This window comes from Zonotrichia albicollis, chromosome 5, assembly GCF_047830755.1.
Source record: "Zonotrichia albicollis isolate bZonAlb1 chromosome 5, bZonAlb1.hap1, whole genome shotgun sequence".
In the NCBI taxonomy this organism is placed as follows: domain Eukaryota; kingdom Metazoa; phylum Chordata; class Aves; order Passeriformes; family Passerellidae; genus Zonotrichia; species Zonotrichia albicollis.
In genome coordinates this window covers 71,673,649-71,694,597 of record NC_133823.1, presented here as the reverse complement: position 1 = coordinate 71,694,597, position 20,949 = coordinate 71,673,649, and the positions used below count along the sequence as shown (strand labels likewise).

The window sequence follows — 20,949 nt, the reverse complement described above, 5'->3', positions numbered from 1 at the left end:
CCGATCCCGGTCCCGATGCCGACGGGGGAGAGGCGGCACCGCCCGGGACCCCCGGCAGACCCAGGCGGCGCTCGGCCCCCGCACCCCGGGCCACGGTCACGGCCCCGCCGCAGCGCCCCGGGCTCCGAGCGGTCCCCGCGGGAGCAGCCGTCGGGCGGGGCTCGCACGGCGCCGAGCGAGGCTCCCGAGCGAAGGCCCCGGGAGCGGCGGGGACGGGGGGCGGAGCCGGCACAGGTGCGAGGGGCGGGGCCACGGAGAGCGGGCAGGGGGCGCTGCGGCGGAGCCACCGTGCCCGGGCCGGGGGGCAGAGCGCCGCTGGGTGTGCCGGGCCGTGCCGCCTCTCCCCCGCCGGGCGGATCGAAGCGGCGCCGGGCCGGGGATCGGTCTGGGGCCCGGAATGGCCGCGGGCACGGGGCGCTGCCGGCTGCGGGATCGCGGCCGTTCCCCGGTGCGGGCGCGGAGCTGGCACAGGTGTGAGGGGCGGGGCCGTGAGAGCTGGCCACGCCCCCATCCCGGGGAGGGGGGCGGACGGCAGAGTAGGCGGGGCCTGACAGATCAGGGGGCGGGGCCGGGCTCTAAAAGGGCGTGGCATGACCGAAAAGAGGGCGGGGCCGGGCGACACAAGGGGCGGTACCAGGGGCGGGGCCCGGGCTCAGGTGTGCAGGGCGGACCCAGCTCAGGTGTGCGGGGCCCCAGAGCGGCTGCGCGGGGCGGGGCCGAGGTGATTTAGACCCCGGAAATCGCCCCAACCGCCATTTGCTCACTCAGAGCACGGTGCGGACGGAGCTCACTGTGCGGGCTCCGCAGGTGAGGCGCGGAGGTTTTGGCCTCCCCTTCTGTCCCTCTCTCTACCCCTCCTTCCTTCTCCGCGTGTTTCCTTTCTTTCTGCCCCTTCCCTCTCGCCCTGAAACGCTCCTTCCCTCTCCTCCCAAACCCGACCGCCCTGTTGCTTTTTGATATAAGGCAAGGTGACTTGGTTTCGAGGAGCAGCACGGCGACTCAAAACTCTCTAGGGCCGCTCGGGTTAGAGAAGCACGCAGACACTAATGTGGTGGACGGTTAAAGGCTTTTATTATTTCATCTCGTGGGGTTTTATAGTCTAAGGGGTCTCTCTACGTCAGAGGGGTCTGCAGTACTATCTATGGTTAGTAAGGAGTGGAAAGTTACTAGCACTACTATCGTTAGGTGAGCTACATTTTTGGTTACATTCTTAGAGTGATTTTTTATTTTTAGGGGATTAGGGGGAAAGAGAGTCTTGAGCTTTCTGTCACATGGCGTGATCTTCTGATCGCTTGTCTCTATCTACTACACCGCCCCCCCACTCGTCCTGTCCTGTCCCTTCTCCGCTTCTCCCTTCTATTCCTCCTCTCTCCACCGTCGCTCTTCTCCCCCCCTCGGCCTTTCCCTTCCTCTCCCGCTTCCCTCCTCACTCCGACCCCTCTCCATTCCCGTCCCCACCATCCCCATCTCTCCTGTCTCCCCGTCCTCCCCTCTCCTCCTTCCCTCGCACCGCGGGGCTCGGGGTGCCGGGCAATAATAAAGCCCTGAGGGCCGGAGCCCGGCGCCCCCGCCCTCGCTGGGGTCCCCACACGGGGCCGGAGCCGCTCTGCGGGTCCCCCCATTGCAGTTCAACACAGCGCCCCGCACCGCCGGGGCTCCGGCTGTCCCTACATCACACTGGGGGGGTCCTGGGGTGGGGGGCCCCGGTTACAGGGTCCCCCTCGTTAGGAGGGGGTCCCGGGGGGGAAGGGGGGTTAGGAGGGGCCCCCTCCGGAGGGGGGGGGGTCCCTGGGGGGGGTCGGGGAGGGCCCCCTCCGGAGGAGGGGGTCCGGGGGGAGGGGGCGGGGCCTGGGGGGGGTAACTCCCCCTCCAGGTCCTACCCCCCTCCCCCCGGACCCCCTCCTCCGGACGGGGTCCAGCCCCGGCCCCCTCCCGGGGACCCCCTCCTCCGGACCGGGGCCCGAGGGGGGGGGGGGGGGGGCGGGTGGGGTGGGGGGGAAGCAGAGGGGGGCACGTCACTCCGCAGCGTGAACATACAGTTAAAAAAAAAACAAAAAAACCCACACATTGCCAGACACACCAGCATGGCCCGGGGTACTTTCCCCCCCACCCCCCTCCCTCCCCTCCCCCCGGGCCCCGGGCCGGAGGAGGGGGTCCCCGGGAGGGGGCCGGGGCTGGACCCCCTCCGGAGGAGGGGGTCCGGGGGAGGGGTTAGGACATGGAGGGGGAGTTACCCCCCCCAGGCCCCACCCCCCTCCCCCCGGACCCCCCCCCTCCGGAGGGGACCCCCCCCGGAGGGGGCCCCTCCTAACCCCCCTCCCCCCCAGGGCCCCCTCCTAACGAGGGTGCCCCTGTAACCGGGGCCCGCCACCCCAGGACCCCCCCCCCAGTGTCATGTAGGGACAGCCGGAGCCCCGGCGGTGTGGGGCGCTGTGTTGCACTGCAATGGGGGGACCCGCAGAGCGGCTCCGGCCCCGTGTGGGGACCCCAGGGAGGGCGGGGGCGCCGGGCTCCGGCCCTCAGGGCTTTATTATTGCCCGGCACCCCGAGCCCCGCGGTGCGAGGGAAGGAGGAGAGCGGGGAATGGAGAACGAGAATAGGGGAGCGGAGGGGTACGCGAGGGGAAGGTGAGGAGAGGTCGGGGTGTGCAGGGCGGCAGGGGGCGGGGAGGGAAGGGAGAGGATGGAGGAGTAGGGTAGTGTAGGGATGAGTAGGGTAGGGGTGAGTAAGGGAATAGGGAGGTGGGATGGGAGGGAGAGGGCGGGGGGCGGCCGTAGGGGGGAAGGGAGGGGAGGGCTGGGGGGGAGAGGGAGGGGGGGGTGGGTGTGAGGGAGGGGTGGAAGGGAGGGTGGAAAGGAGAGGTGTAGAGAAAAAGAAATGCAACAGAAAAAAAACGCAGAAGAAGAGACAAGTAAAGAAAGAGATATAGAGCCCCAGCCGACAGCAACCTCCCCCACCGACCGCCGAGGAACAAATGGCTCCGCCGGGCCCTCCCCGCGCCTTAAATCCCCCAAGGCCCCGCCCCGCGCAGCCGCACTGAGATCGCTCACACCTGTGCACGCCCCGCCCCTCGCACCTGTGCCGGCCCCGCCCCCGGGGCCCCGCCTCCCCCCCGCCTCCCTCCCGCCCATAAATGCCGGCGGATCCGCGCCCGTCCCGCTTTCTGCGGGGGATGCTCGGCTCGGGATGCGGCGGGAGCGGCGGTCGGAGCGCTGGGTGGGGATCCGGATCGGGGGCTGCTGCTGCTGTGCGGGATCCGAGGCGCTCAGGTAGGACTGGGATCGGGATCTAGCCCCGGGGATTCGGGTCCCGGTCCCGCCGGTATTTCCTGTGGGAGCCGGGCCGAGCCGCTTCTTCCTCGGCGGGCAGGGTACTGGGGTAGGTACCCGGGGTGCTGGGGCCGGAGGATCGAGTGGGAATGGGGCTGGGATCGGGACCCGCATCACCGCGGGCGGGAAGAGCCGCTCCGGGCCAGGCGCCGTCGCTCTGGCTGCGGCCGGCGCGGGGCTGGGTCCCGCCGGGGCTCCAGGCACGCTCCGGCTGCGGCGGCAGGGAGCCGGTGCTGTGCCGCTGCCGTGCCCGCCAGGAGAACGACGCTTCCCGGGAGCCGCTGCTGGATCGCGGGTGGAAGCGGGAAGGACACGGAGACCGCCCGTACCGGCCCCGAGAACCCATCGGCATCGCCGTTCGCTCAGCGCCGCTGCCCGGCCCGGCCCGGTAACCCCGGGGGGGCACCGAGCCCGCAACAGAGCTGCAGCGCCCGCAGCCCCTTCTCCGTGCCCGCACCCCGGGGGCTGCCGTGCCCCGGCTGGGAGCTCTGGGACGGCCGCCGGGGCCGAGGCGTTGCTGCTCCAGCTCCCGTTGTGCCTGGGGTGGGACTGGAGCCCAGGGAAACACGAGGGAAAAACCCAGTGAAAACTCTTTGCTCTTTATTTCTAGAGCTGCGAGGATCATCGAGTCAATGCTGAGGAGTGACCGGCCCAGCAGCGCATTGATCACAGACTTTCAGCTTTGTCAGCACCCTGCTCCAAACACCTGAGCCAATCCCAGGGCTGTTCCAAAGTCCTGCATGGGATGGGAATGACTGCTGCCAGTAAGAGAGCTCCCCTACAAATGCAGCCCCTTCCCTTCTGTGAATGCTGCTTTGCACACCAGCCCCTGTAATGGCTCTAGGGCAGAACTGGCTGGCACTCAACCTGTCAGCACCAAACTCTTCCCCATGGCCCTGTTTTTTCTGCCCTTCCCAGGATTTACTCAGCAGCTGTAAATGTGCTCACACAATGTCCCTTTGTTTCCCCAGGAAGAAGCGACCCTGACAATTCCTGAGGGTTCCTCTGGAGAGTGGCAGGGGCGTTTCCTGCAGGTGAGCGCTGCCAGGCCAAAGCCGTGGTGGCTGCTGAGGCCGGGGCTGTTTCTGGGCCCAGAGGCCTCGGTGTCTCCTGCTCGCTGCCAGCCGTGCTCCCCGGTGTTCCCTCAGGGTGTCCCAGCTGGCTGGGAGCGCAGGGCAGGAGGAGCCAGAAGCTCCTGAAGGCCAGCAGCCCCTCGTGTCTGTGGGATCTGCAGCAGGAGCTGTGCCTGCACCGTGGCTCCTGGGCCAGGGGCTGCTCTGAGCAGGCATGTGGAAATGCTCCAGCCCCCACAGAGCACCAAGAGCCCAGGAGGAGCCCAAGGAGCAGCTGGCATTACCTGGGAATGGAGGCACGGGCTGTTTGCAGAGGGGCTCACGCAGCAATTCCCGGTTCAGAGCTCCCACACAGCTGCAGGTATGTCCCAGCCTCCCCAAATCCCTTCCCTCCTCCCCAGCCTGAGGCCATCATCCATCAGCAGCATTAGAGCCAAGGCAATCTTCCCCCACAGATACTGAATCCCAGGCAGGAGCCCTCAGAGATACCTGGAAATCAGTGGGATGGAATTTGGAGTTCTTCAGGATCCAGCTGCAAGTGCACAAGTGATGGAAAGCTTTCACAGGTAGGTCCCACTGGAGGTGTGCTGAAAACAGGGATGTGCATCCCTTTCCTGAGGGAAAGGAATTTGGAGAGGCCACTGCTGAGGCTCTGAGAGGAGCTGAGCTTGTGCAGGGAGAGATGTCCCCCCCTGGGCACAGGGGCTGCCCCAGCACAGGCTGGGAGCACATCTGGCACTGCCTTCTCCTGCTTTAAACACCGACTGCATGTTCTCCATCCTGGAGCTCAGGGGGTGAAACCAGCTCAGTTCAGGCAGCTCTGTCCAGTGCCCCCAGGGACATCACTGGGGTGAGGGTTATAAATGCCAGTCCTGTGCTACATAACCCTGTCCTTGTCCCTGAGCTTCCTTGGAAGCTCTGCTGCTCCTGGCACAGCTGCTGTCCAAGGCAGCAGTTCTGCAGGCAATGCCCACACTCCATGGGGCACTGGGAGGTCACTGCAGCGGGAATGGAGCAGGGAATTTGGGGCTCTGGGTGTAATTCATCAGAACTGGCACAGCTGACAGGGAACCCCAAATCTGGGCCCCACACAGAGAACAATCCTTGTCCTGCCCTGTCAGCTCAAACCCCTGGGCTGGGAAACTTTGGGAATTAAATGTATGGAATTACACAAATCACAGCAAATGGCATCACCCAGAGGGACAATCCAGGTCCCAGACAATTCCTCCACAATCCACTATGGGGGAAAACACCCTGTGCCTGCCAGGAGCTCTGACTCTGCTTTTCCTACCAGCTCCTGAGCAGTGTCAGGGCCACCATGAGAGCTTTAAAACCAAAATAGACCCCATATCCCACACAGTAAATAACCCAAATAAAGAAATGCATTCTTGTCATCAAAGCTCAGAACTGTCTTAGGAGTTCTGACAACAAGCTAATGGGATTCCCAGCAATCTCATTAATGCTCTTGGTTTCATTTTCATGTTGTTTTAATCCCTCAGTGGGCAGCCTGTACAATTTATCCTGGGATTTAGAGGCTGAGCAGGGTTGGCTTTGGATTGACCTTCACCTCTGGCCCCAGCCTGTGCAAACACACCTTGTGCCAGGGTGGGTGAGCTCATCACCTCAGCTTTTCCCTCCTAAATATCCCCTACTTATTTCCCTGTAGATTAACTCAGACTTTGCCCCAAACCACCCACTCCTCACCTCCATATGGCCTCCAAGTGTCCATTCTGCTCCTCACAGGTGTCCTGGTGACACCACATTGGTCCCTTTGCCTTTCTCCAGCCCGAGCCGCTCCTCTGCTCGCTCTCTCCAGCCTCATCCCACAAGGATCCTCTTGTCCCTTCCCTGCTGGCTGCTGCCAAGGAAGGAGCACACAGTGAGTCTCAGGCTGCCCCCTCAGCCCTGGAGAGTCCTGGCTGTGGGCCCTCGGATTTCCCAGGGGAATTGTCTGCTGGGCTCCCTTCAATGACCTCAGCAATTCCCTCACAAATGCCTCCTCACTGCCCCTGACATCCCCTCACATTGCATTTTCCTACACAAACAGTTCCTGTATCCTCTCTAGATTACACCAGGTTTTCAGCTACGTGGATGGCATCATCTGCGCCCACTGCTCGTTATTCACCCAACCAAAATCCAGAGCAAATGTTGGTTGGGCTTTAATAAGAACTTGAAATAACTTCAAAGCAAAACAAATCACCTTTTTCTTCTGTGGTTTTTTTTTTTTTCCTTCAGATGCTGGACTTACCTCTGAGGGTGTGTGCTGAGCTCAGTGAAGGCGCTGTCAGGCTGAAGGGCTGTGAGTTTGTGTTCTTTCACTGGGCATCAGAAATGCCCCAATCCCTTTTCCCAGGCTGTTCCCAGGCTGTGGCAGCACAGGCAGACACAACTCTCAGCACTCCCTGTTCCAAACACAACTCTGGCCTCCAGTGCAATCTGTCTCTGCTGGGAGTTTTCTCCTAGAGAAATCAAAGAATTGCTCATGGCAATTGGGAGAATGAATTTGCACAAAGGGCAGTAAGGAATGGAATGCTGCTCTAGGAGCCCTTGGGATCTGCAGGGCTGATTAGGAAAGGGGACAGTCCCTCCCTGCAGTGCCCACAGCCCACCTGCAGCACCAGCACAGCTGCCAGCTGGGCTCTGCCAGCCCCTCTCTGTCACCCTCCCTGTGCTGCTCCCTCTCAGTGCCCTGGCAATCCAGCCCAAGCTCTGGCTGGCAGCCCAGGGACAAAGGGACACTGCCAGGGATGAGGCACATTCCCAGCAAACGCTCCCAGCAGAGCACACAGGCACCCTGGAGCTCCTGTGGGGGCTGGCAGGAGGGCACAGCCCCAGTGGGTGGCAGTGGCAGGGACAGCAGCAAAGTGCCACGGTCTGGTGGCACAGCAGAGACACCAGGGCAGCAGTGCCCATGGGAGGGGCACAATGAATGCTGCTCCCTGTGCTGCCCCATGCCAGCAGAAAGCTCCAGGGGATGGAAGCTCCTCCCCTTCCCCCAGCCCCAGGTCAGCCCTGCTCAGTTTCACACACCCAGCTCTCACCTCCAGCTGCTCTGGGGCTGCTGCCACATCCCTGCCAAGGTGCCAAGGCCACCTGGGACAGGGCTCCCTCTGTGTCCCAGGGCACGGCAGGGACCAAGGTGCTCCAGCAAGGACAGCCTGAAACCAGAGCAGATGTCTCAGGGTCAGCAACGGGCTGGGGACAGGAGCTCTAAACCCAGATTGCTGAAAACAGCCCCCAAAATGTTCCATGATCACACCTTTAAAATGGCTCCAAAGGGCAGCAGCTCCACTGCCAGACCAGCACCTGCACCATTCCCTGTGCCAGCCCTGGCTCACTGAAAAACAAAACAAATCAACCATCACACAGGCCCTATTTGCAGAATTGCTGATCCAAACCCTCACCTTTCCTGCCCAGCACTGAGGTGAATCTGACACAGCATTAATAAGTAACCTTTGCTGAGAGCAGCCACCACCCCAGTCCTCCAGCCTTGGCAAGATTATGCAGTGAATGGACCTAAATTGTAATCCTGAACCTAAATTTCTGTCAGTTTTTGGTAGAAAGATACTGGACAGTAAATCATGCAACAGAACTGAAAAATTGCTCAAGGAATAACAAGGCCCACAGCAAACCCAACCACCCCCATCACTGCTCCACCCCAATTTTGGGAGAAATGCTGATATCATTTCTAAATACTCCCCTTCCCTCCCACTCAGTCCTTCCCTGCACATCCCTGGAGAGGATTGACTCCATCTTTTGTTCCCAAGAGCCCCTCTCCAGCCCAAAGCCCACTTCTCACAGAGACAAACTAACAAGCCTGAGGCATTGTTCCCAGCAGCAGATGCAATTCCTGAACTCCCTTTTCCCTGGATTGCTTTTCTAAGCACTTGCAGGAGACTCACCTGAGCCCAGAGACTGCTGTGCTTTCCCAGAGGGAAACAGAGCCTGATGGGCCACAGCTCTGGCCCCACATTGCCCTTGTTCCTGCTGACCTGGAGAGCCACAGGTGAGCCCGGTCCCTCAGAGCCCATCCCTGGCACCAGGAGAGCTGGAGCTGCTCCCAGATCCCAGTGCCCTACAGGGCTGTGCTGACAGAGCACAGGCTGAGCTCTGTGCCCACACCATCCCTCATTCTCCTCCCAGCCCTGCCCCTGTGCCAGGCCCTGCCCCAGCCCAGCCCCTGCTGTCACCCAGCCCTGCCCCAGCTGCCCCCCTGGCAGGGCTGGGAATGCTCTGAGAGCTCCTGACCCCAGAGCAGTCCTGGGGGCACAGGCAGTGCCCAAGCTGCCCCTCAGGGCACAGCAGACCTGGGGGCACAGACAGTGCCCAAGCTGCCCCTCAGGGCACAGCCAACACCACAGCTCCATCAGCCCCAGGGAACTCTGGCATCTGTCCCTTCACCTCTGCCCTTGTCCAGCAGGCACAGCTGGGGCTGGGCTGGCACAAATGGCATTCCCATGGCAGGCAATGCCAGCAGAGAGGAAAAGAGGAGCCCTGTGTCCCTCTGACTTACCCCACAGCCCTGGTGCTGAGGCCTCTTGCCTTTGGCTGGCCAAACACCAAAGCTTTTGGCAAAGATGGGAGGAGTTTGGTGATTTTGCCTGCTCTGAAAGAGAGGAGAAACAGAAAATTAAGTCCACTGAGGAAGTCAAGGGATCCCAGCTCTCATACCGTCACAGACATCTTTTCATTAAAATCCTTTCTTTAGGATTTTCCCTTCTGGGAAGCTGAGGCCCCAGAAAAAGAATGCAAACAATGGTTATCTGCTGCTGTGGAAGGCAACAGGTGCACCTGTGATTGGCTGAAGGATGTGTATAATTAATGGCTAATCAAGGACTGAGCTCTCTCTGGGACAGAGTCAGAGAGAGCTCCTCTGTTATTCATTCTTTTCTATTCTTAGCTTAGCTAGCCTTCTGAGAACTTTCTATTTCTTTTTAGTATAGTTATAATGTAGCACATATATCATAAAATAATAAATCAAGCCTTGTGAACATGGATCAACATTCTCGCCTCTCTTCACCTGCAAAGCCCTTGTGACCACTGTCACACTGCTGCTCTGATTGCTCCCTATGGGTTTTACCCATGACAGGTGACACCAATTCAAACACAAACGTGTCCTTTCCCAGCATTTTTATTCCTGACTATTTCAGACATTTAAATGAAGCTCATTTTCCATACTGCATTCTCTGCCCAATTTCACAGAATCATTTTTATCCCAGACCCCACGTGTCAGCCATTCCATCCTTTACCACTGGACTTGGCACAAAGGCAGGGACACTCAGGATGCTGCATCACAAAAATCCCAAAGAGAATCCCCTCCAAAACCTCACAGAGAAAGGGTTTTTGCTTTTGGGACACAAGAAAGGCCTTTGACCATTTGCATCCACGTGGAAAGCCCACACTGAGCACTTGGTTTTAAAGATGTTGCACTTGAAGTTACAGACATGGAATTGATCTGGGATTTGGCATTTCCTGCACCCACAAACACATAAAGGAATGAAGTGCAGAGTCCCAAAGTTTGGTTATTCCAGTGCTGTTTTGGTAGTGCCACTTGACACACCAAAATCCACAGCAACACTTCAAAAAATGAAAAGCAACTTTCACCCCTCATCCCCCTTCCTTTTGATTTTGCAGTTCTGGGCTCCCCTTAAGAACAGGTTAAAGGAAAGAAGAGAAAAGCCCAGGACCTGCTACCAGCCAGTGCACCAAGCACCTGTTTTCCACAGATTCCCCTTACAGCTGATGGCTTTTCTAGGAAAGCTTCAGCTCAGCCCTGTCACAATCACCTGCAGCACTCAGTGCCAGCCCCCAGGGACACTTCTGTCCCCAGAGGGGTTTGACAAACATCCAGCAGTGTGCATCTTTAATAAACACAGCTTGTACCTATCCCTGCAACAGACTCACCTATGTTATTTCCTCCAAGTCTCTGTTTTAGAATATTTTGCTATTCCAAGTGTTTAAACAAGATTGACCATGAGCTCTGCACCCTGGCCATGCTCCCAGCCCTAAGGAAGAGCTGGATATCCTCACACTCACCCAATCTGAGGGAGTTGCTGCAGCATTTAAGCATTTAAAATCCACCTCTGCCCCGAGGGTGCCAGCCCAGCAGTGGATATGGGACACCAGGAGAGCAGCAGTGACAGCCACTGCAGCCTCGGCACACTCAGCACTCCAGCTGCACCGTCCTCGCTGCTCTGGGATTCTCAGCTCTGTTCCCAGGATCCCAGCGGGAACCTGAGGGCCCTTTCCAGATGCAATCCCCCAAGAACCACTGCTCTCCTCTCTGCCCACCCTCCTGCCCCAGCTTTCACCCCTTTGATCGCCACCACCCCACCCAGGACACAGAGGAGCCTCTCGGGGGCCAACTGAGACCCAAATCGTTCCAGTGCCTCAGGAAATATATACAAACAAACTCGTCCCCTCTAGGGTAACAAAATGTCTCGGTGCCCAGCTCCTGTAACCTAAGGCAAAACACACGGAGCAGGGGAAATGGCAAGTCCCAAACCCAACAAAACCCGGTTTGCCATCAGTTTCCATCAGGACTGCTCAGGTTTCCCAGCGCCCCTCAGCTGCAGCCACAGGAGCAGCTTCTCTCTGGGACCCTGGGGTGGGCACAGGGACCCCCATCCCGCTGCTTCCCGGGACACAGAGCCCAGCCCAGCCCAGTGTGAAACATAACAAATGCAGTTATTGCCTCTGCCATTCGTGTGTTAGCTGTGGCACAGTATGAAACACAACAAATGCAGTTATTGCCTCTGCCATTCGTGTATTAGCTGTGGCACAGTATGAAAAATAACAAATGCAGTTATTGCCTCTGCCATTCGTGTGTTAGCTGTGGCACAGCATTACTGACCACAACAACCCTGAGAGAGCACAATCTGTGACTACTGCTCTTGATAAAGTACAATCTGTCAGTTCATGTATGCACTGCAGAGCTTTTATAAACAGCAGTGTAACAGATAGATACTTAGACTGTAGCATAACAGAGACTGTGAAATGGTAAAACGCTTTTACATGTAAGGAACTCAGACAATGGTGTAAGATAATTAGGTGATTTCCCACATCTGGGGACAATCTTATCTGAAACACAAGATAACAGAAACAGAAACCAGAGCACCGAAAAAAAGGGGAAAAATTATTGACCCTCGTTATCAAATAACGAGGGAGTGCAAATAAAACAGGATGGCACCACAGGAAGAAATAAAGTATATTGGTTTAATCCACAAGATGGCACGGAGGTCAAAACCAAGCAAAAGAACATCTAAACTCCAAGGACTGTTTTAACATGTATAAACTCTAATGAACATGCACACACCACTGCAATGAAACAGAATCTACAGAACACGGTTTAAGGTAAACGGCTGCTCCTGGCAAACAGCCAAGCCTCCCAGCGCTGGCTTTTATCCCTTAACAAACGTGTAAAAATTCTAAGGAGTGAACTTTGTTTCGCACACAACAAAGCGCTGCCCCCGCAGCCGGGACGAGCCCCAGCTTTATTCCACGGAACGCGATCCCAGAGAGCCGCAAGGCCGGGTCAGCCCCGTCCCACCCCCAGCGGGTGCCCCGCAGCAGCAGCGCCCAAAGCAGCCCCGTCCCGCTGTGGGTGCCCCGGCCCCGCTCGCTCCGCTCCGGCCGCTCACCTGAGGGCACCGCCCGCCGCCTCCCGCCGCCGCTGCCGAGCCGAGGGCATTGGCCCCGCTCCTGGCTCCTGGCCGCGTTCTGCGCTGCAGGGCGCGCTCCGGGGGACGCGGGCCCCGGCAGGGACAGGGTGACCCGGGCTGAGGCGGCTGTGCCAGCGCTCTGTCCCCTCACGGGGCTCAGGCCGGGGAGCGGGACCCGGCCACCGGCCGCCATTGCACCGCGGAGCAGAGTCAGGTGTGGCCGAAGAGCCGAGTGCGGCCGACAACAGCCGAGCGTACCCGAAGGGCCGACTCTGGCCGGGATTTGCCGAATCGATCCGAGTTTGGCTGAGGTGAACTGAACGGGACGAAACCGCGTTCAGCCAAACCGAACTAGATAAGCCGAACCGAACTAGATAAGCAAAACCGAACTAGATAAGCCGAACCAACGCGAGATCAGCCGAACCAACCTGAACATTACGGGGTCGGTCGAACCGAACCGAGCCGAGCCCGGCCGAACCCTGAGAGCGGTTCCGAGTTCAGCCGAACAGAGCCGAGCCCGGCCGAACCCGGCCTGCTGCTCTCGTGCCCATTAGTTAGTGTGAGTGCAGTCACAGCCTAATGAGCACTGAACGTGTCACAGACACACCAGCCACCCTCCTGACACTGTTGCTCCCAGGGATTTTCCTTTTGCCAGGGTCCAGAACTCATCGAAAGGAGTGAGGAAATGCTGTCGGCATAAGGAGTTGCACAGTTCATGGGAAGCTCCTCGCTGGACATGGGACACAAATGGCACAGGAAGAATTTAAAGCAAACCAAGTGACAAAAAGCACCTTTAGGTCAGGGAGAGGCTGAATCCCTGTAAGGAAATCCACTGAAACAGTAAGCTAAGTGATGGAAATTCAGGGTTTGGCTGTGGCCACCACCTTCTGGTATGAAATGTTATCATATTATCCCAAATAGTCACAGAACAAAACAAATTAAGGCATTTTAAATCCTAAGCTTATGAACTGTAAGTGCGAATGAGATCAAATGTATAAATTCAGGTAAGATATAGACTGTAATCGCTGTTTCTGTGGTTAATGGCTTCGTGTTGGAATCTGACTGACCCCCCCTCTCCTCTGTAACCTGTGTGTCCTTGCTGTTTCCTTGAGTGTTCCAGAATACCTTGGAAGAGATTCTTCCCCTGCTCCTGCCTGTATTTGTCAGAAATGGTTCATTTAGACAGCACTTACAAAGAACCAGCCCCGCAGGAGTCACCGCATCATTGCACTCACCCTGAAATCCCGGCCAGGGCTCCCGTTCCGAGCACTCGCACACAGGATTTGGGCTCTGTCCGGGGGCCCCAAAATGCAGCACTTGGCCTCTGTGCTCAGGCCTGGGCGAGCCTCGTTCTGCACTCCCCAAACACAGGGCTCGAGTCCCTGCTTCACAGCCTGGGCCTGGCCAGAAGGGGCTGGGCCCAAGTGCCAGCAGCGGAGACTTTGTCCCTGAGCCCTCCTCACCTTCACCACCACAAAAAAAAAAAAAAAAAAAAACCAAACAAAAACAAACAAACAAAAAAAAAAACCCCACAACCCACAGGACTTAAGACTCCGATTCTGAGACCAGAAAAATGCCCAATTTATTAGTCTTAGTTCACAGGGTCATGGAATTGACTGCGGACATCCCCACAGATGGTGGCAGGGAATGGACCTCTCACATTTGATTCTGTTGTGAGAACTGCTTCAGGCTAGCAGAAAACCACAGGTGGGATAAGAAGGCAGGAAGGCTCTCCTGAAAGGATGCCATAGAACGCAGCCTATCTGCAATACCGTGTTACCCCAGCAGTGTGATATCCCATTATCCGCACCCCGGGTTTGTTGTGCCGCCTCCGGCTCACGGAGCGACGCCGCTCATGCCTCCCGGCGCTCCCGCGGCGCAGGAGCACCCACGGATCCGCTCGACCCGGGGCAACCGGAGGGGTGCCCGGTGCCCAGGCCGGAGCGGCAGCAGCGAGTGACGATCTGGGCGCTCCTGCCCGGGCCCTGAGCTCAGGCTGAGGGAGCAGCTGCAGCTCCCCAAAGATGGCCGCGCTCCCGTGCCATGGCAGCTGCCCTGCCTCTCTCAGGGACAGCGTGAGCAACTGTGACAGACTGCACAGAGGAGGACTCGGAGGAGGAATTCATTCCCCCATCCAAATCAACTGAATTGGCTTGGACAAGGACAGGAATTCCCTCTGCAGTGTCTGTGTCCCAGAGCAGCCCCTGCTGCTCCCACAGGCCCTGCCTGTGGCTGTGACCGGCAGGGCAGAGCCCTCACTCACTCACTCGCTCCCTGCAGCTCCCGTGCCCTGCCGGATGTCACATCCCAGCGCTGCGCGGGCAGTGGCACCGGGCAATGACCAATGACCTGCTTGGTGTCCCTGCAGCTCCGGCACAGCTCTGCGGCCAGGGCAGAGGAGCCCGGTCCCCGGTGGCTCTGACACTGCTGGCATTCACTGCCACAGGACTGTGGGGTCACCTCACCAGCAGAGAGACTCCACGGACCCCATCCAGCGCTTTCAGAGCCGCTGCCTGAGGGCTTTGGCCACCGGGGCACGGCTCTGACCGAACTCCCCCTGAACGCTCTGCTACAGGAAGGAATTCCAATGGATGCCTGGTTTGCTGGAGCATCAGCTATCAAGGGGCCAGTTAGGTTTTTCTGACTTTGTAGGGTTAGATTTATGTTTTGTACAGGATGATGTGTCACATCACTCCTGAGCTGGGCTCACCTTTGAACAGCCCCAAGTGCACGGCATTGCTGAGACCCAAGGCAATCATTCCTCTGGGGGCAGCCCCAAGCCCATTTAGAATTTCACCACTGGACCCAGTGATCATAAGAGGTTTTTCCAACAAAAATGATTCTATGATTCTATGATTCCCAAACTCTTAGAAGCCCAAACATCCATATTAATTTTACTATGCCAAACACTCCAGCCAAACCTGCGGTGCCACTGTAGACATACATGGAATAAACTGAGTTGGTTCAGGGTTTTTTCAAAATATTTTCAAATTCCTTTGTCTATTTTTCGGCTCCAGAAACACAGATTAGAACAACACAAAGTACCTTTTTTGGAGCTCTTTAGCCAGTGAGGTTCTGCAAAACCTGTTCTGTCGGGAGGGCACCTGTGCAGGTTTAGTTATGCAGTCGGGTTCACTGACAGAGTAATCCCGAGTGACTGAGAAAACTTGGCACCTGCCTTGATCCCCCAGTGTTTCTCAGCTATGACATCCATCAGTTCTGGTCTGCTTCAGCAAGGCTCAGGCTGAGCTTTTGACAGCCCCAGAAGTGCCTGTGCTGAACGTCCCCAGTCCCTTTCCAAGAGCAGCTCTCAGGCTCAGCTGATGAAGAGCAGATTAACCCATCATGGGTATTCTCATTTGTCACACGGGGCTGGCAAGGAGCAGCTTTGGCCTTTAAGGCAGGAATGTGTCAGGTGCTGTCAAAATGAATCAGAAACTCAAACCAGCTGTGAGACAGCGTTTCCAAGACTGCAGAGATCACTCCTCATGCAGAAGACCCTGTTTTCTAGCCCCTCTTACATGGCTGGAGCTGTGCTCTCCTGGTCAGGACCAGTGTCTCCATCGCTGCTCCAAGGCTGGTATGTGAAACCAGACAGCAATTATTTGTGACACTATTTGTGACACTGAAACCAGACAGGAATTATTTGTGACACTATTTGTGACTATTTGAGGCAACAGAACCATAATGGAGAAGTGTTGTTCCTTGTCCTTGAGGCAACTGTAAACACAGCTATGAAAACAACAAAGCAGGCATTTGTAGGATGGTGTTTGAAGCTGTGTAAAAGATAATACAACAGTTAATTTTCTGTTTAGTTGGGCTTTCCCTCACCATCAGTTGCTACTAAATAAGTCCCTAATATTTTTCAAGGGCATAACTTGCAACAAGACAGCAATAACCATTACATATTGTTTTCAATAAGATGCCATTTTCCTTTCTGGCAGGCAGTGATGGGCTTTTAATGGGTAACATTTGTTTCATAAAACTCCCAGATGCTGCCTTGACAATTGCAAGGGAAGAAAAGAGAAGAAAACAAACCCAAAGCAAGGGCAGAAAATTTGAAGAGCAAATGAAAGATTCAGTTTTCATTCTAAGGATCTATTTTGTGCCCCAGGCTGATGCAGAGTTTTGCTGGATCAGACATCTCTGCTGGACCTGTGCTGCAGAGCTCCTCTGAGATCCTGGCTCTCCCACCTGATGCAGCTCCCTAGCCATTCTGAGCCACAATGGGAAATACTGGAAGGGAGTTACCATGCAAATGGAGCCAGCCAAGTAAAACCAAAAATCATAGGGGATAAGCTTTCCAGACTATAAAAAATCCCAAATATAGAAAGAAATACAGATGATAAATGAATTGGCACCAACCTCATTCCAGGAGATAAAGTGCACTGTGAAGCAGCAGCAGTTTAACCTGAGGAATGGGAAAGCCAACATCTGTGAAGAGCCAGGACAGTAGCCATGGCCATTGCTTTTCCATGTCTATTTTTTTTGAGCCCTCCAGCATATCTGATGAGTGGCAAGAGACATTATTTTTTTTCCCTGAACAGACCCAAACCACGAGACTTTGAAGAGCCTGTCAGCACTGCCTCATGACTGGTGCCAGGGAGCTAAAGACAGGCAACTGAATGCCTTGTTCTGAGTGGCTGGACAAAATCCAGGGGCTCCACATATTCTGTGGTACAAAGGAAAACTGGAATTGCCACCTCATATCTTTGAAGCAGTCCTGCTTACCTGCAGAGGGTCTGTTCCCCAGGTCTACGGGGAGGAAAGCCACAGGAGATGGATTTGTTTGCACACCCTAGGTCAGGTTCAGGCAGCCCTGCTCCCCCTCAGCTTCCCACACTTAGTCCAAACAGACTGGAGAGGGAGCATTTCCTCACTCGCTGCTTCTCTGCTCCTGTTTCTTCTTTTATGCAGAAACAAGAATTTCCAGAGAAGAGCTAAAAGGGTCACGACTAGTATGTGTCCACACCTTTGTTTTGGATGGTAAAATCTCTCACACCTTGTGAGGTGTCTGAGTGTTACACAAAGCAAGTTTGTGAATTTTCCCTCATCTAATCCCACTGTCTTTAATCTGAATGACTGTCTATGCAATCCAGTATTTACTCATCACAGCAGGTCCAAGAAATACTGCACTAAGAAATACTATTTCCTAAATTTGGGTAATCTACAAAAATTCACAAATTCAATCTGTTTAATAATGTGACAACAGCACATCATAATTTTAAATTTAAAACCTGTATCCTCTCATTACGTCTGCAAGTCTTTCATATGGGTGTCATCCAGAAACAAGGCAATGCAAGCTGATCTCCATGGAGAGAGAGACTGCACCCTGACCTTGGTGCACAGACATTTCTTCACTTGCCACACAAACAATTTACTGGCACAAAAAGTAACTGGAGTGGAAAGGGAGCAGTTCCCCACTAACAGAGCAGCCACAGTTCCTTGGATCAGCCCATAACTTGGGATTAAAAAATTGTAACAGCAAAAACAGACTTTTTCTTAAAGCAGAAATGCCCAGTAATACCCATGTTCTACCTCATGCAAGTCTGAAGCGTTTTTAAGGCATCACGTGATGAGGATGGGACAGGGGAACATCAGCCAGAGTCACTGCTGTCCTCGGAGGGCTTGCTGCTGGATCAGCCTGTAAGATTCCCAACAAGTTAACTGCAAGCAGGATTTAAAGCTCTGCAGATCACAGCCACCTGAGCAACACAACAGATTTTACAGGAACAGGTTCTGTGAATGGACAATGGACATTCCCACACAGGCACAGTCCCTGCACTGCCACAGTCAGGCCATGCTGCCTCCTCAGACTCTGACTTCCTGAGGCTTTGCCTGATGCTGTTTTCATTCTTCACACTGAGGGGCTCCATCACTCACTCACCCTGGGAGATCATTCCACAGTTTAGTAGACATGACCATGGCAGTTTTACCCCTGACATTAATCCAAAATTCTACTTTTCCGAATTTAATAATTTAATTCCATTCTGTACTAATCTTTTTTCCCTCCAAGGGTATTAAGGAGTTCCTTTCTTATTGCAGATAAAGTCAAGCTATTAGCAACTAGAAATCAGTCTTACTCCTTAGCTGGGGAGATGTAACCTTGAGCAAGTACAGGTAGGTAATTATGGACTGTACTTAGGGGTCCACTAAAACTTTCTGCCTGATTTCCTATCCCTGCAGGGATGGTAATTGGTGTTCCACATGGAAGAATCCCAGCCCCTCTGGCAGCGAGCAGGGCAGCACTGAGAGACTCCAAGAGCAGCTGTGTGCAGCCCCCAGGCTGGGAGAGGAGAGGGAAGCGTGTCCCAGCTCTGCAGAACACCAAACAGAGCTGTGACATTCACTGCCCAAGGGACCAGGGCCAGATGAGCTTCTCTGCAGGCTGTGGTGCCCCGCTGCAGAAACAGGACAACGTGACTCTTGCAAGTTAAATTCCTAAGGGGAGGAGGAATGGGTTATGTTCTGATTGCACATTGGCTTAAATCAGGAGCTGCTCTAATATTGTGTGGAATGGGATGGGTCTGAGTGCCAGCTGAAGTGAAAGGCAGCTCAGGCTGAGGCCATGTGTGTCCCAGGTTTGCTTTTACTTTCTACATTATTTTTCCTTAATATAAATATCAACCACAACAGGTACTAACAGAAGACTCTGGGAGCCTTTCCCAGCTGCTTTGGGCTTCAATCCCCAAAGCTTGCCTCTCATAATTCAGTTTCACCTTCAGGCACTTTAAAGTTAATAGACTCATTTGAGCAAAGGGCTTATTGGAAATCCATGTTGGAAAATAGTGAGCGTAAGTGTGTTGGTGCCAAGCTATAAACACATTTATACAGTGCAGTAAATCAGTGCTGCTGCCTCTCTTTGGAAGGGCCAGGCCAATTAAGCTGAATGTACAGGATATGAGGATGGAACCTGTTCAGCTGCAGGCAGGTAGCAAAGACTGCAGCCACACCACCCTGCTGGGCCTCATTTTGACATTGCCCTGCCTGGCCAAATTTGATACCATTTGCTTTTGGCTTGTCATTCACTGACTGCTGAAAAAGAACAGGGGTTTGGAAAGGCACTGGCAGCATTGTGTGGGTGCAGCACGAGGACAGGCAAATGGAAGAGGCAGGAAAGGTGATGCCTGTGGACATCTACTGGTACAAGCTCCACAAATGAGCCTGGGCTCTGAAATGCAGTAATGGTGCTACACTCACTCAGAATTCCTGCATAGGTAGATGCTGTATGATTTGACCAATGACTTCTTACAAACAAGAAAATGTTCTTTGTTATCACAGCATTTCATTCAACTACCTTAATTACCCCCCTGCCTCTTAAGTGTTATCTAAAATACAAAACGAAGTACAATAGGATGGGATGTTAGAGAGAACTGGTTGGCTTTTAGTGCATTAAATCCCTAGATATTATTTATATTTTCTGTTTGTGTAAAACCTGTCATTGACTATTTAATGTAAAGTCACCATTGCCTGAATAGGTGCTCAGATCATAGAAGCTCTAGCTGGAAGCTGACAGCCGGCAGAGGTGTCTTGTAAAAACTCTAAAATGCATTAGAATGCACACAAAAAAGTAACTTTTTAAATGAGAGAGAAGAATAAAAAGAGCCCTTTGTCCCATTTAAAAGGGGAGAATTCAGACTTTAGGAGAGAATTAAAAAGGGGGATTTCAAACATTCTTTTAAAGGTTTTGTTTTCCTTTTAAGATTCAAAAACATCAAGCAGTCTTGCTGCTGCCCCAGTCCCTCATGCAAGATGGTCTCATGCTACTCTGCCAATACCTAAAGCAGGAGGAAGAGATTTCCAAATAAAGTGCCAAAAGCAACTACCAGGTCACCAGCAGTGCCTGCCCAGGTCCTAACCCATGGCACTAATTATCCATCTGCCTCGTCAGCTGCCTGAACAGATTCTCCATCCTATGGCTGGGCACAGGAACAGGCTGCCTTTCCTCTTCTCACACATCCTACCATGGGTACGTTTGTTTGGAATGATTTTAAAACTTTGTTCTAGCTATTCTGTTTGCACCTTCACTCCTCTCATTACTTGTTTCACTGCTCATTTACTCACTGGAACAAAAATTGTTTCAGACAAGCACTAAAGAAGTGAATGTCTGTGAACAGAAACCAAGCTCATTCCCTTCAGGAAGTTGGCAGCTCACTGCACCATGATAAAACAGAGGTACTCACCTTTAAATCCTGGCTTTTGAAGCAAGGAGAAGCTCACATAAGCACAAAGCCCATAATACAAAACCCCAAATCCACAAATATCTCCTGTGAGCAGGGCAATGCACTCACCTTGGTGGGGAGCAGCATTCATGAGCAGCTCAGCACCTGGCAGTCCTTTGCACAGGAAATGCTGTCACCTGAACAAATAAAGGAGATATCCTGGCATGGGCCATGGCAGCCTCTCTTTCTGACCTGTATCAGCATCATCTGGAGGAAAAGGGAACCACAAGGAGGTGGAAGAGCAGTGGCCTCTGACTGCAACTTCCCTCTTGCAGCACCCTACTCAGGCTGCTGCTGCCTACCTTGATCCTTTAATTCCTCACCAAGGCAAGATGTTTTCCACCTTCACAGCGCGAATTAGTGAGCTGGCTCTACCCTGAAGTACATCCCAGCGCCCATCCTCTCTGCACCAAAGCCATCATTACCTGCAGAGCAAACAATAGCACAGAGTGAAGGGTAAAAATCCCTGTTGAAGTGTAGAAAAGGTGTAAAAATCCCTGTTGAGGTGACTGCTCCTGGCTGGCTAAGGGACTGCTCCCCTCAGCATGGCACTGGCTGTGCAATGCATTTTCTTTCACACACAGTACTCTTGGTTTTTTAGTATCTTGACTGGTTCTTCCAGTACATTAGTCCCATTTGCTTCTACAGCTACATCCTTAACCAG

At 54.7% G+C, this 20,949-nt stretch overlaps 1 protein-coding gene across 4 annotated transcripts; it reads right to left on the bottom strand.

Moving 5' to 3' along the window:
• Window positions 1-5,022: 5,022 nt before the first annotated feature.
• LOC141729210 (uncharacterized) lies at window positions 5,023-12,412 on the bottom strand. 4 transcript variants are annotated; one of them, XM_074542054.1, is made up of 5 exons: window positions 12,043-12,412; window positions 8,916-9,008; window positions 7,662-7,739; window positions 7,444-7,560; window positions 5,023-6,257 (listed from the first exon to the last, which is right to left on the bottom strand). In XM_074542054.1, exons 1-5 carry the CDS (start codon window positions 12,254-12,256, stop codon window positions 6,103-6,105), a joined length of 657 nt encoding a protein of 218 aa, XP_074398155.1. In that variant the 5' UTR covers window positions 12,257-12,412; the 3' UTR covers window positions 5,023-6,102. The 4 variants fall into 4 exon arrangements, with proteins under 4 accessions (XP_074398155.1, XP_074398154.1, XP_074398157.1 ...); XM_074542053.1 differs by having other exon boundaries at window positions 5,023-6,260; window positions 12,043-12,410; XM_074542055.1 differs by lacking the exon at window positions 5,023-6,257 and adding an exon at window positions 6,728-6,861 and having other exon boundaries at window positions 12,043-12,389.
• Between the last annotated feature and the right edge of the window lie 8,537 nt (window positions 12,413-20,949).